We start from the raw sequence: 13629 nt of genomic DNA, 5'->3' as shown, positions 1-13629 counted from the left end.
TGAGCCAAGGAAGAGACTCTTGCTGTATTTTACGTGGTGCTCTGTGCTGACGGCTTGGTCTTCAGCCCCGTCGAGTTGAGCTGGTCTAATCCAGACAGGAGCATTGAGATGGATCTGTAGGCTGGAAAACTGAAATACCTTAGAATTACCCTGGGGCTGTTCTGTTTGAGGACTAAAGGAGAAACTAAACGCAGTGAAGTTTTCCTGCTGGGAATTGCAGCGAAACAAATGAATCTGTGGTTGAATTCGGGATCCTTTGTCCGACTTTAATTCTCAGACCTGTCTGGGTTCCCTGGTTTGGCAGTAACTGAAGAGAACGCTGAGCCTCTGCTGCCTTGAGGCTTCCTTCTCAGGTCTCCTGTGTTTGTGGAGAGTTCTCAGGGTTTTTGTGATGCGAGTACGTAAGGTACTGCAAAGTAACTACCGCGTGCTACTTCTGTTCCTGTACAGTCTCAACTCATTTTTCTTTTCCAGGGTTAAGAGAGATGATGGAGATTAAAATGGGTTTTTTTCCTTCCCAAACCATCTGCTTTTTGCTTCATTGTGAGGCCAAAAAAAAAAAAAAAAGTACTGAATAGAAAGCTTGACTGGTCCAATATGATAGGTCTTTGTTATGCACAAGCAGTTTGGGAAATGATAATGAAGCCTTGAGCGATGATTTCCTTAGTTTAGCAGCCTCGCTGAAAGCTTTGGGATTGTATTGCGTGCAGAATTGTGCTTTTGTAAGCAGGTTTTTGACGCTCTTAACGTGCTTTGTAGCAAACACAGGATCCCTGTGGGCTCGCGAGTAAGTCATTTGGTGACTGTAGCTACGCGTTAGCTGCGTTTAGAAAGCCACCTCTTCCCTGTCATCGTGAAAATGATTATTTTTTTTCATTCCAAAGGTGATGTCACGTTCACTTCCCAAAGCTCGCTCACTCTTTTGTCGCGTGCGGGGAACTACATACAAAAAAGGGTGAAGCCATTTCCTCGACTCTAAACAAAATCTGACCTCTTGGCCTTTGGCAAGGAGAAAGTTTTGTCGCCGTTTTGGTGCGCTGAGTGACAGCGCGGAGTCCCGGGGATCGTATTTCACCTGCCCAGCTCCGCGGCGATATTTTGATTTTAAAATGAGATCTTCAGATTTTTGCAAAGGGGTGAAACTCATGCGTTTGTGTTTAGGTGCAAAACAGTGAAATGGGCAAAAATGAGCGGAATATGAAAAAGAGTCTGATTTTGCAGCTGAGATTTCGTAGCGATCGTGCGGGCTTTCCTGCGGTGGGTGGGAACGCTCTGGCGTGCTCAGGAGCTGCCAGCCCCACTAGGTGTCAGTGTCAGCCCAGGAACGGTGGCCATGCCACTGCCGCTGGAAATGGAGCGGAGCGGCTGCAGCATCCCTCCGCAGCGTTCGCTGAACGTTTCTGGCCCAAAGGATGCTCCGAGCGCCGCAAGGGCTGTGTGGGCCCTGTCGGCGTCCGAGAAATTGAGGGTGGTTTAAACTGAAGTAGGTATACATGTGAGAAAGTGAATCAGAAGAAACATACACCCATCTACGATCGTGGAAAAGGTCTGAGAACAACGTTAAGTCAGCTGCGTTTGCTGGAAACAAATAGACTAAATCTCTGGATTGCAAAATAGCATGTTCAAAACCAAATTTGCTAATATGAGAGGATGTTGATAGCTCTCTTAATGGCTATATAACTGGGGGAAATTGGGGAGAAAACAAGTCCTGTGCAGGGAAAAAAAAAATAATTTGACTTTCAGAATGAGTTCTGTGTTTTAAGATCTGGACGTATTGAATGTTGTGTAATGAGTTGTCCTGTAATCCGTGTCCTGAGGTGTTGAACGCTGACCCTGCGGTAAGCCAGGTCTCATGCCGTATCAGCCAAGTTAAACCTGGAGTTATTTAATGGAGTTAATAGATGGCTACTGTTTTCTCTCTAGTTACAGACAGAGCACATAATCAAAATATTTTACTGTTTAGCTCTGAGTCTCTTGCTGTGCTTCTTTCCTAGCCTGTTACTCACTTATGCCTTTATCACTTAGAGAATCAAATGTATTTCTGTTTAATTGCAAATTACCCTTTGTTATCTAGCATGAGTAGGATGGTCAGCTTCAAACATGAAGGTCTTTTAGTGTTGGGAGAAAATTGGGCTAAGTAGAAAACAGATATGATTTTTCTTAAATTGATTACAGCTTCAGAGTTGGAATAGGGTTGAGAATTTTAAGCATGTTCATGTTTAAGTGCATTAAACGAAGTATCACATCTTTTTGACTCTGAATATTTGCTGTAAAGCTGTTGTTGCAACAGCTGACTTTCTGCTGAGGGGATAAAATAGCTCAATTATTAGCAGAAGGGCAAATGCCCTTTGTTTTGTGCAGGGACAACGAAATAATAGCATCTAGGGTTGAAGTGCGTATGAGGTCCACTTCAGTGAAGAACTGTAACCACATCTCCAGTCCCACGTGGGGTGAATGAGCTGGTGCAGGAAGGTGCCTCTCCTTTCCCGTATTCAGTATGACCTATCTTACATCTTTTTTTTTTAAGATACAGTGACCTCTCTGTCTCAGTATCCGCTGTTAGAGAGCAGTATTCCTACTTCTGGGGCTCTCCAGACTGCTGGGACGGGGTTCTGGTTGTGCCCCAGCTCAGGTGCTGTGTCCCTCTGGGGCTGAACTGGTAAGGTTTTACGCTGCCGTGCGGCTGCGTATGGCTTCCAAGGCAAAGGGGAAATGAGTCAAATGCTAGTCATGCAGGAGCTGTAATTTTTTGGACCTTTTCTGCTTCACTTCAGTGAAGTTTTAAATAGAACGACTTAATGTGTAGATGTGACATCAGAAAAAGTCCTCGCAAGTGTTGTTCTGGTATGGTTTGGCGTCTGTTTTTTTACACTATAGGATGTAAGATGCATTGTGTGTGTCATGGATAGAAAAGCAGAACAGATCAGAATATATCTCTATTTCCCCGCATGATTTGTTTTTATAAAAGAGCAGAGCCTGCTAGGATTCTCCTCTTGAAAGTTTTATGTACTCTACGTTTACAAGCACCTAGAGTAGCGTTGCCTCACAGAAATCCCGATGTTTCTGTACTTGTGGCATTTGGCAGTATTTTGCATATAGATATTTTCCTTCTGTGTGCAATGTAGTATTGCCAGATGCAGTTACTTTTACGGAACGGGAGACGTGACTATTTAAAAACGAAAATGAAAAACAGCGTGTAGACATTTAGCTTGCTTTTCAGAGGCAGAGTCCTTTCTTTTAAGAAGTCAAATAAAAAAAGAAACATTCAAGTTGACAACTTCCCTCCCAAGGATTTGGCTACCTTCACTGAGTTTCTTTAAAATGTCACTTACGGGCGCTTTGCGCCATTGAAGCATTGTTTAGCCTTGTATTCTTGGGAAGTGGCACTTTCAGATTCAGAAATCCGTCTTGAAGGACGGGGAACAATAGTTATCCTGAACATCGGATTTCATCCCTCCCACTTGTTTTGCTTTCTTTCATTTATTCTTTGTTTAATTCCCCGGCACGTCATTCCATTGCCCCGAACCATAGTAACTGGTGATCGGAGCCCGTTCCCGGCGGAGCGGGGAAAGCGGCACGGGATCCCTGCTGGGTAAATGTGTCGCTTAGAATGGTGTTGCTTGAAGTCCTCCTCCCTGGGTTTTCTCCCTCCCCTTCCCTCCTCTCACCCCCGAAGGCGACTGCTTTGGGGATTTTTTTTTTTTTTTCTTCCTTCCACCCCTTCATATAATATGGAAAGTGGATATCAACTACCCACGATCCTGATCATTCTCCGAATTTCAGAGTCTTTCTGCTGAACGTGAAAAGCGGGATCTTGTGTCGCTCCGGTTTTCGTTAACTTCCCATTGTGGTGCTGGACATGGCGAATGTATTCGTTTCATATATCATCTCTGATTTGAAAAGCACGTGAAAATGTTTCCTCATTTTCAATATTGTGTGAGTAATGTTCCTATTGAAAAGTAATGGAGTGAAGTTGTCACTTGTCAGTTCGGTTATTAAGGAGGATGACTCTCAGGTCTTCTTTTTGTAATAAAATAAATCTGTCAAAATCATTACGCTCATGCGTTCTTTCACAATAATTGACTGGAATCTGAATAACTTCTTAAAATTCCTATATAACTTCATAAAGTCAGGAAGCGAGCACTGTGAACTTACTCTTAGGGCAGTTCTAGCGTTACAGAAAGCCGAGATCAGGCAATTCCGGTTTTAAACGTTGGTTAAATTTTCCTCATGCTGATTTTTTCTTCATTGCTTTCAGATAACATTTTTTTTCAGCATCAGTTGCAACCTTTCCTTGCAATTCCGACTTTCTAACCATTCAAAAGGGGGGGGGGGGGGGAAGATAAAGTCAATATGATCAAAACCACCATCATAAAATCGCATTTCTGAGTAGCTGATAATGATTCCACAAACCACACAGACGTAAGTTAAACATATGCATGCATATAGCAGATTTTTTTAATGAGGAGCTGGAACCTTCATTCCTTTTTGGAGCTACTGTTGGAGACTTCGGAAACGTGTCCTGTGATCTGCTGGGCCTTCAGGCAGTGGAATTGTAACTCTTTAAGCCCAAGTGCCATTAGAAACAAATGGCTGGTTGAAAACTAAAGGCGAAAATTAAAAAACTAAAACTGAATATTTCAGTATTCAGATTTTGGGATGGTTGTGTACATTTTTAGATTCTAACCCCTTCAAGTCTGTATTTATGTGTCAAAATAAATTAAAAAAAAGCATGCTCTGTGTGAACGGCTACATTTAACGGAGCGCAAACTTTCTTTTTGCTCTGCAGTCTCGGAAAGGGAGTGACCCAGACAAAGAGAAGAAGGTCCTGGAGAGCAGAACAGATAGCATCGGAAGCGGTCGCGCAATCCCAATTAAACAGGTAATGCCAAAATACTCTTTTTTTTTTTTTTACTTTTTTTTTTTTGCTTTCCATAGTTGGAGACACACCTCAGGTCTTAAGCGCTCTGATGGCGGCCCATAGGCCAAAGACGTGTTTGATGTGCTGCGGTGATGAATGTGGAAGTCACTCACTTGACATCAATTAGGAGAGGTTCCTATGTGTATTAAAATAGGATCATTAGAATAAGAAGAGGGAAAATGTGACAACAGGCCTAATGAAGTGCAGTCTGCCGGCCTGCATATGGAGCGGGTTTCTGGGCCGCGCTGGCTTCAAAGCCGCCTTTGTAGAGGGGGCTTTGATTGGGCCCTGCGCTGCCAGGCGGCGGGGTAAATCAGATCGCTCGACAAGAGCCCCTTGTGATCGCAGAAATAGCCTGATGCGGCCCTAATTTGCTACCGCAGACGGACATCTGAACACAGTTTCAGGCTGGTTTGTAACAACGAGGCAATTAGTTGTGATAATCATAGCCGGTGTGTCAGCTGTGCGCTCTTGTTTGTAATTTGCTAATGAAGGAATTGTAACTTTGATTAGGTTCAGTTTCATTTAGACCTTATTATATAAGAGAACGTTTACAGCTGTAATGTGCGGCCTTAATTAAACTTCCTCATTACACAACAGGACTTGGATTCAAGGATTTGTTTTGGTCTGTTTTACTAGCCTGGATGCACTTTCATTAGCCCCGAAACTCCGTGCTAAATGGTAGCTGCGAACACTGCTTTGAAAGGCGAAAGCAACACCGCCGTCTAACGCAGAATATTTGGGTGAATGAGATCAGTTACTTTCTCACGTTAAATTGCGCTGAATTCACGCGACTCAGAACACAGCGTTTGGCTGGGGTGCTTTACAAATAGTTTCTGCAGCAGTGTTTGCAAGTATTTCCTTTCCTGTGAGGTACTGTGCTGGAGACAGCAGAAGTGCTTCCCACACGGTTGTTTCCATTTTTTGGGGGGGGGGGGGGGGGGGGGCTTTCCTACCCTCCAGGAGGTTACTTGCCCGTTCTAACCTTTCCGCAGTCCACGCTTTGTCTTGCCGGGTAGCCCTGAGTCTCCTGGTTGGGAGTGGGTTTATGCATTTTGGGGTTCTTGCTTTGTTCTTTTTTCTTCTTTTTGGGGGCGAGGGGGAGCTGGTTTCCTACCCTTAAGCATCTGCAGTGATTTTCTTTCTTAAAGGCAGTGAAAAAGACCTTTGGGGACCATCAGGCAGCGAAAGTGCCATCACGTCCGTGAATCTCGAGCAGACAAATTTTAATCAAACACACTGCAATTCAGAAGAGCAGTTTGAAACCAGGGAAGCTCAGTATTTGGCTCCGTGTTCAGGGGAGGAGATTCCAGGCATTTAAAACATGCTACAATTTTTTTTTTTTTTTCTACAGCTTTTGTATGGTATGAGATGGGTTAGACTGGCTGGAATTCTTTTGGGTAATGCTAATTAAACAGAAGTGTCTGCGAATGCAGCTGAGAATGTAAAACTGAGGAGTATACTTTTCAATATTTATTCAAGGCATACTGTTCCTTTCTGAAATGCTGTTGTATGAAATTAATTTGATTTAAAATGCACTTGTAGGAAGAGCATTGTAAGATAAGCATTTCAAGTGTGATTGCAATATCCCCTACAGTATCTTGAATTTCTGCACTGAAAAATTCTCCGTGCAACCCCTACATGACCACTCTTTTGGGAATGTGTGCTTTTTGTTATTAATCCCGATTATGGTAATTTCATTTTGTCACGTACAAGCAATTATCAGCACAGGTCTGTAGGCAGCAGATACGTCCTATTCATCGGGGTTTTGGAAGGGTGCTAGAAGAAGGGAGGTTGAATGGCACGCGGTGGTGTAGGATGGCTGCTGGCAGGGGTATTTCACGTCATCCTTGTGTTTCGAAAGTGGATTTTTGGAGTTCATTGGTTTTCTGCTTTATTGATGGCCTTTAGTAAAGCGTAGGAGACCGATGTCACCTAGCAGTTGAAGCAAGAGAAGGTGGAGTAGGAAAAAATACTTTTTGATGTGGAAACGTGTAATTAAAAATTGAAACACAATGTGTATCCCTACTGACGGTGTTTCATTACTGTTACATACATTAATTTGAAGTGGTCTTTGATTACGAACTACACTATTTCAAGCAGAAAGGGCTCCTGAAGTTTGACCGGGGGATAGCTTTTCACCTACGCGCTGTTGAGATGGAGAGGTGGCACCGAGTTAAGTTGGTGATAGGGCTGTGTCCTTGGTGGGCTCTGCAGGTGCCAGGCTGGTGGACGTTTCTCTGAGGCCGTAGAAATTCCTGCTAGAGAAGATTGTGTCTCTTATTTTATGCACTGGCTGTGAATAAGGCAGAGGGATGCAAAAAGGAACTTTTTGACCTAGAAACTTTAGTGTGTCACGCTACTGTGCTTCTTCCAACGAGAAACCCCTTCCATCACAATATATTTCAGAGATAAAGGGTCAAAAAGCCTTTGCCAGCCTCATGCATATACTTTTCTGTTATGTTTTTGGGACATCTTCAAAAGCACGCAGCGACCAGGCCTTTTCAATATCTGTTGTCAGCACTTTGTTTTATTCTCTGTAGGTTCTTAGGCTGCGTGCATGGCAGCAGATTCTATGATTCTAGGTGCTTCTGGTGCAAGGCAGAAGTCCAAGCTCGTACTTGCAGATCAGTTCTTCTAATACAGTGGATTTTGTGTTCTCAGTTCACTGCTACTTGGGAAAAAAAGTAATTCCAAAAAAGCTAGTAGAAGAAAGAAAAAGCCTTGCTGTTCAGATGTTGAAAACAATGGCTTGCTTATCCAGTGTATTCTGTGCTGTCTGGGAGTTGTTCTTATCTCCACAAGGTCTCCCAAAAATCAGAAATACTATTTCCCAACCTTAAAAGAACCAAAAACCACCCAAGCAGTTAATTGGAGACTGGAAATGGTCTGGTTTTGAGGAAGAAAAGAAATCTCTTCCAGCACTAGAGTACATGAAAGCGGAGAGGAAGAGTTGGTATCCGTCAAGTGTGTGTGTTTGTGGTGGGGAGAGAGCACAGAATGAATATTTGAAAAGAAATCGACTCTTTAGGAAGTGTAGAAAGCACGATGAGTGACACCCTACAAAAACTACAATTTATTTTTCATAGATCAGCTCTGTATTGCGGCTGTTGAGCCAGCGTAGCTATGGTTGATGTACATCATCAAAGTGATGCTTTTGTATATTGAGTGACGGCTTAAACTGATAGAGAAGGGTTTTTTCCTTAACTAAAGCAATCTGGTCGAAAGGAGTTAATGTTCTTACTCTTTCTGTCCTTTCTAAATGTTAAAAATCACTTTTCTCTGCAGGGCTAATATGGTTTTATCAGGTTAAGCCATATAAAACTGTTCTGACAAACCTTCTTGCTACCTACCCAAAATGTAGGCAATGAAAGCAGGTCTGTTTTTAAAATGTGGCTACTGACTTCTGCCAAAATAGTCTTAAAGGTGAGTGAAATTTTGGGAAGGCCAGGTTTGAAGGAGACTCTTTCTGCACTCTCACCTGTATCCTATTTAAATACTTTGTGCCCATCAAATGGAGTCAGAAAACGTCTGGAACAACACTAACCCAGAGTTAAAACCCATAGAAAGTTCTGTACTTCTGAGAAAGAGGCGTTTAAACTCAAAATATTTAGGCTGTCTTCCGTAGCATTTCTCATACTACTCTGAAAGCAAACTTCAGGGTGAGCCGCTTAGTTTGGAGTATCCTCCGTTCGGAATAATTTGTCCTGAAAACGAAGCCGTGTTCCTGGTAGCCCGAGTGAATATTTTAAAGCACGTGTTAGGCTGTCTGGTTTAGGGTGACAGACTTTCTAGGATGGGGTGGGTTTTTTTTGCCGTGTTTAGAGAAGATCACTTTGTTTTCTGCGATCTCTATCGGTAGGGCATATTCAAATAAAATAAAAAAGCACAACAAGAAAAATAAAAGCAAGAAGCTCGGCTCGGCGGTGAGTGGGCTTGTCATGTATTAATTTTTCATTGCTGTGGAGAATTGTACATACATAATCACTTGATTGCAGTGGGAGTTAGCGAGCTCCTATGGTGTCATTTGCATAAATCTTGTTAAGTCAATGGCAGTTAATGAAGTACAAATGAGCCTGGAGAAGGTGACATGCAAATCGTGGGTGGCAGATGGGAGGTCTGTTTTTGGGATGGCAGCTGTGTGCTCTTTCTTTTTTTTATTTTCTTTTTTTTATTTTTTTTTTCCCCTCTTCTGCCCCCATCCCCCCCCCAGATTAGACTGTAAATAAATACGTAAGAGCTGGCCTTGACTTTGGGCTTTCAGCCCTTCTTCCGTTTACCGTTTGCACTTAATCACAGATGCTCTCATTGTTATCTAACCCAACTGTATAACCTTGACTGTTCTTTTGCCAAAAAAACTGGTCAAAATAGGTTTGGACAGGTTGCCTCAGCCCTTGGCTTACCCTGGGAGGTGCTGCACCTCTTCTGCCCCCAAATTCCTGCGAACTCGCAGTAGATGAGCTAACGGTTAATGTTGCGCTGACGACACAGTGAAAAACTTGCCATCCATGACATGCAAAGGTGAACTTCAGAGAATCCATTGGCTTCTCTCCGTTTGCAAATAGCTGCACTAATGGAGAAAGTCACGTCTCTTCTTTGGGCTTTACTTTTAGGAGATGTTTCGGAGGACCTTCGTTGCCTACCAGCTTGGTGCATGCAAGTACGTTAAAGTAATCTTCATGAAATTAGGTATTTTGCCTTTTTTTTTTTTTTTAACTAAAAAGGGCAAATATTTTTTTAGATCAGGGCTAAGATAGGGACTTTGTCAGCAAATGAGGGTGGCATCACTGATGTGCTTTTCATGAGGAAGAGTTTGGTTCCAGTTGCAGTTTTTCCTTAAGACGGACGTAAAGAAAATTGGAACTTCACAATGTGCGTCTGAATTTTATGAAAAGTAGCTTTAAACTTGGCAAAGATAACTGTTTGAAAATGCTTTCAACAAATGTCAAACTTTGCATGAAAGGAAGTCACTTCGGTTAAATAATTTCTGAAATATTTGAGATGTTGGTGGCAATTTACAGTCCCTTATCAGCAGGTTTTTAAAAACAACTTTTAAATATCGAGTTGTCTACTCCTCAGAATTTCCTGTTAACTTTTTTGGTTTCAAGCCTGACCATTGCGTTGTCAATGTTCAATTCTTTCCCAAGTGTCCTAGCCTTAGAAGAAAGTAACTGAAGCAATTTGTCCAAAACTTTCCTATTCAGGGAAAAACCTGTGCTGTTTTTAAGATGTACTTAAAGCCAAAATACAGAGTTTCTATTTAATTAAGGTTTTTTGCTAGTGAACTATTTTAATATGTTGTCTTGCGTGCTGCTCTGCGGAATGAATCTCTGGGAAACTGGGAATTGCTTTATTTCTCAGTGATGTGGGTTTTTTGTTTGTTTTTTTTTTCCTCACCTGGGTACTCCTCGCTTAGATTGCAAACACCAACAGGACAGCCCCTGGCCTGAGGGCTTTAGGAAGTGCCTTTCAAAGGAAAGAAGAGGATTTCAGTGTAGTTTATCTCAACCTTTGTTTTTATTAGGCTTAGGTTGCCGTTCACTCTTGATAAGCCTCGGGGAAGGAGCTTTGCTGGTGTGTGGCTCTTCCAGCCTGACCAAACACACGCTGTTCAGTGGCCGTCCGTGCTGCGGAGGGCGAGGAGGAGGAGAGCTGCAAGGTGAGGCAGGGTCTCCTGGTACCAGCTGCTTTCCTTCCCTCAGCGCATCCAAGCTTAGACTGTCCGTTTGCATTTCTTCCCGTATTTCTGAGCAGAGTTATCTTTTTGTAACCTTTTAGCTCAAACAGGTGGGACTGTAAGGCATTTATGCCCTATCAGTCTGCACTGCTTAACTTCTAGAAAGAGGTTTTTAAAGCTTAATTTGGATTTCAGTGGACTTGGCCCCGTGTTGTCTTCCTGCCCTCCTGTCTACCTGCTGCTCTGTGCCGCTCAGTCTCCTTCTCTTCAGTTCCTTACAGGTACAGGTCAGTCCTGCTTCTGCTTCACTATTACTTTTCTTCCTCCTACCCTCCTTTTCTTTGTTAATTTTACCTCTAGCTGGGGCATTTACGCCCACAATTCTTGTGTGGAATGCCGCGCAACGCTGTGTTATCTTGGTTCTTCCCGTTGAACCAGAAAGAACATCGCACCTGAAATCTGGTTTCCCCTCCAATACCCAGGGCTGACTGTACGAGCGTTTCAGGGAGTGCGGCAGCGTCTTGGAAATAGGTTTTGAAAAGAGATGGTCTGCCACGTCTAGTCAGTCAAAGTGATGTCCTTAGTCCTCCTCGCTAGCAGAAGAGCTCTGTAGTGCTTCAGGCAAGTGTCAGACCTGAGACCCGCCGTCGTCATAAACAATAAAAGCTTTTTGCAGCAGGTTTCCTGCCTGTAAGTGTTTACTTTGAGTCTACCAAAAGAGAGAACAAATAAGGAACCATCTTAGCATCTATTCTTGCTTAATTCATCTGACCTGACAGGGTGGAAAAAAAAATGGTATAGGAAGAGCACGGTGGACACATGATGCTAGTAGCTAGTGCGTTAGCAGGCCCTGTGTGTCACTGAGCACTGGAACTTCTTCTATGGCTTCTCTCTTCTGTCTGCGTTCAAACTCAGGTTACGTTTTGAAATAAAAATGGCTAGTGCATGTAACGACCAAAAGCATTCTGAAAGAAGGATGGCAGCAAACATCTGGAGGGCACACAACTCTGGGGTTTACTTGCGTCTTTGTAGAGCTCTTCACCGAAACCCCTGTTTCACTGACGCAGAGACCCGAACCACTGTGATGCTGCTTCTGCTCCATCTTCTACGTCAAAGCGTTCACCAAAACTGCTACTGCTTTGGGTTTTATTTATTGATGCTCATGTAGGCTTCTAGATCGAACCACTACGGTTGGAAAAGACCTCCAAGATCATAGAGTCCAACGGTTAACCCAACACCACCGTGTCCCAGAGTGCGACGTCTACGTGTTCTTTGAACACCTCCAGGGCTGGTGACTCCACCACCACCCTGGGCAGCCTGATCCAGTGCCTGACCACTCTGTCAGTAGAGACAGCTGTTTGCAAGCCAGTATCGGTGTCTCTGGAGAGTGACTTCCAAAACTCAGAAATTCTGTGATTTACCGGGAAGGGGCAGATGACACAGTTTTATTTATTTCTGCCTAACGCGAGACGTAATTTCCTCTGTCACACTTCTGTCTCGTCACAGGAATTGGGATCCAGATCTGCTTGTACAAACATGAGGGCATGGTTTTTAGCGAAATACTCTCAGTGCTGAAATCTTCTGCGTAATTCCTCCACAATTGTTTGTAATCAGAACGTACACATTTTGCCGTGGTTTTAATTAGCTGATTACCAGTTAGAAAATGTTTTGTGCTCGCTGTGGTTCTGCAAATTGTTAACTGGTAGCGACCAGTATAATTAAATATTTCAGAGCGCTTGGCGATGGTGGCATTGAACTGTGAAGAAATAATGTTATATAGCCAATCAAAAAGAGATCCTTGTAAACTCATTTGAAGCGTCAGAGTGTGTTAGGACTATCATGGTGATGCTTATTGCAGGAGAAATTAAAGATACAGTTTTGTGCTAAGAGGCAATACAGAAATTAGTTCCCGAATTAGTTGTTAATTGATTTGGTAATTCCCTGGGGTCCGCGGGCTCTTTTTTCCTCTTTCGTTGTTGCATTCAGTTAACAGTGACTATTCCCAGTGCACTTGAAATATTTTTTCCAATTAGATCAAATGTGCCCTTATATCAGAGGAACGGCTACAGCCACGTGTACCTGCCTGGAATAATGTTTCCTGTGGCCGCGAAAACTGCTTTTGTGCTGTTTTGCTGTCGGTGATTTTCAGATACTGTCCCAAGAAAAAACAGTAGTCGCAAGCGTTTGGAATAAAATAGCATTTCGGAGTTGCTGGATTTCGTGGTTTTGCAGTTGCAGGAAGCTCTCTGATCCCAAAGGGGAAGGAGGTGAGGATGCCACGTGGGTCGCCTTGGCGTGTGGCTGCGTTGGACAGCTGGCCCAACCCCGCGAGCTTCCGGCGTTAATCCCTCTTCTGCGCGAGGTTAGGGCTTCTACCTGCCAGTCCACGGCCCTTGGCCAGAGCAGGGGGGCCTGGGCAAGACCTCAGCACCTCTCCCGTGGAGAAAATTCCTCGTTCTTCCCTCTCTGTCAGTCTGTCCGTCCCACCGAGTTGTCTGCTTCCTCCTGCTTTCTGGATTCTCCTCCTTTCCCTTCCTGAGATGTCCCAGGGTTGCAGGAGAAAGATGGAATTTGTGTATTTGGCATTATAAGGATTGAATTTCTGTTGTCTTTCTTTGAGAGTTCCTAAAATGAGTTTTCTGTCTCCCATCCTATAAATTCTCCTCACTTTGTCTCTAAATACCTGCAAAAATTGTGCAGCGATAGCTCCAAGTGCGCTAAGATTGAGGTGAGCTGCTCCACGGGGGTATTTAAAGATCTATAAATGAGATATTATTAATAAACTTCTCAGAGAAATTAACTTTCTATCATTTTTTTGACTGTCTGTGGCTGTGACCTGAAGCTAACAGGAGCCCCTGGTCCTCCTAACGCAGCAAAGCTGGTGGTTTGTGAGTGAATTAACCAGTTTCCTTTCAGGGTAACTTGCTTCATAACTCTTCCCAGCTCAAAAATTTGTCTTTGTAGTACGATGGATGTGATAGTAAACATGGTATTCTATTTTTTAATGAATTTTACCTGATAAAGAAATATA

At 43.3% G+C, this 13629-nt stretch overlaps 1 protein-coding gene across 6 annotated transcripts in view; it reads left to right on the top strand.

Annotated features, from left to right (window-relative positions):
* Positions 1 to 13629, top strand: part of AGAP1 (ArfGAP with GTPase domain, ankyrin repeat and PH domain 1) — a 334155-nt gene that overhangs the window by 169032 nt on the left and 151494 nt on the right. For all 6 annotated transcript variants that reach the window (XM_086751069.1, XM_086751066.1, XM_086751065.1 and 3 more), the window contains one exon: positions 4790 to 4882. In XM_086751069.1, the coding sequence (XP_086607195.1) occupies positions 4790 to 4882 (93 nt within the window). The remainder of the gene's footprint in view (positions 1 to 4789; positions 4883 to 13629) is intronic.

The sequence above is a fragment of the Chlamydotis macqueenii genome, chromosome 6, assembly GCF_036417535.1.
Source record: "Chlamydotis macqueenii isolate bChlMac1 chromosome 6, bChlMac1.mat, whole genome shotgun sequence".
Taxonomy (NCBI): Eukaryota; Metazoa; Chordata; class Aves; order Otidiformes; family Otididae; genus Chlamydotis; species Chlamydotis macqueenii.
This window is presented reverse-complemented; position numbering and strand designations above follow the sequence as displayed.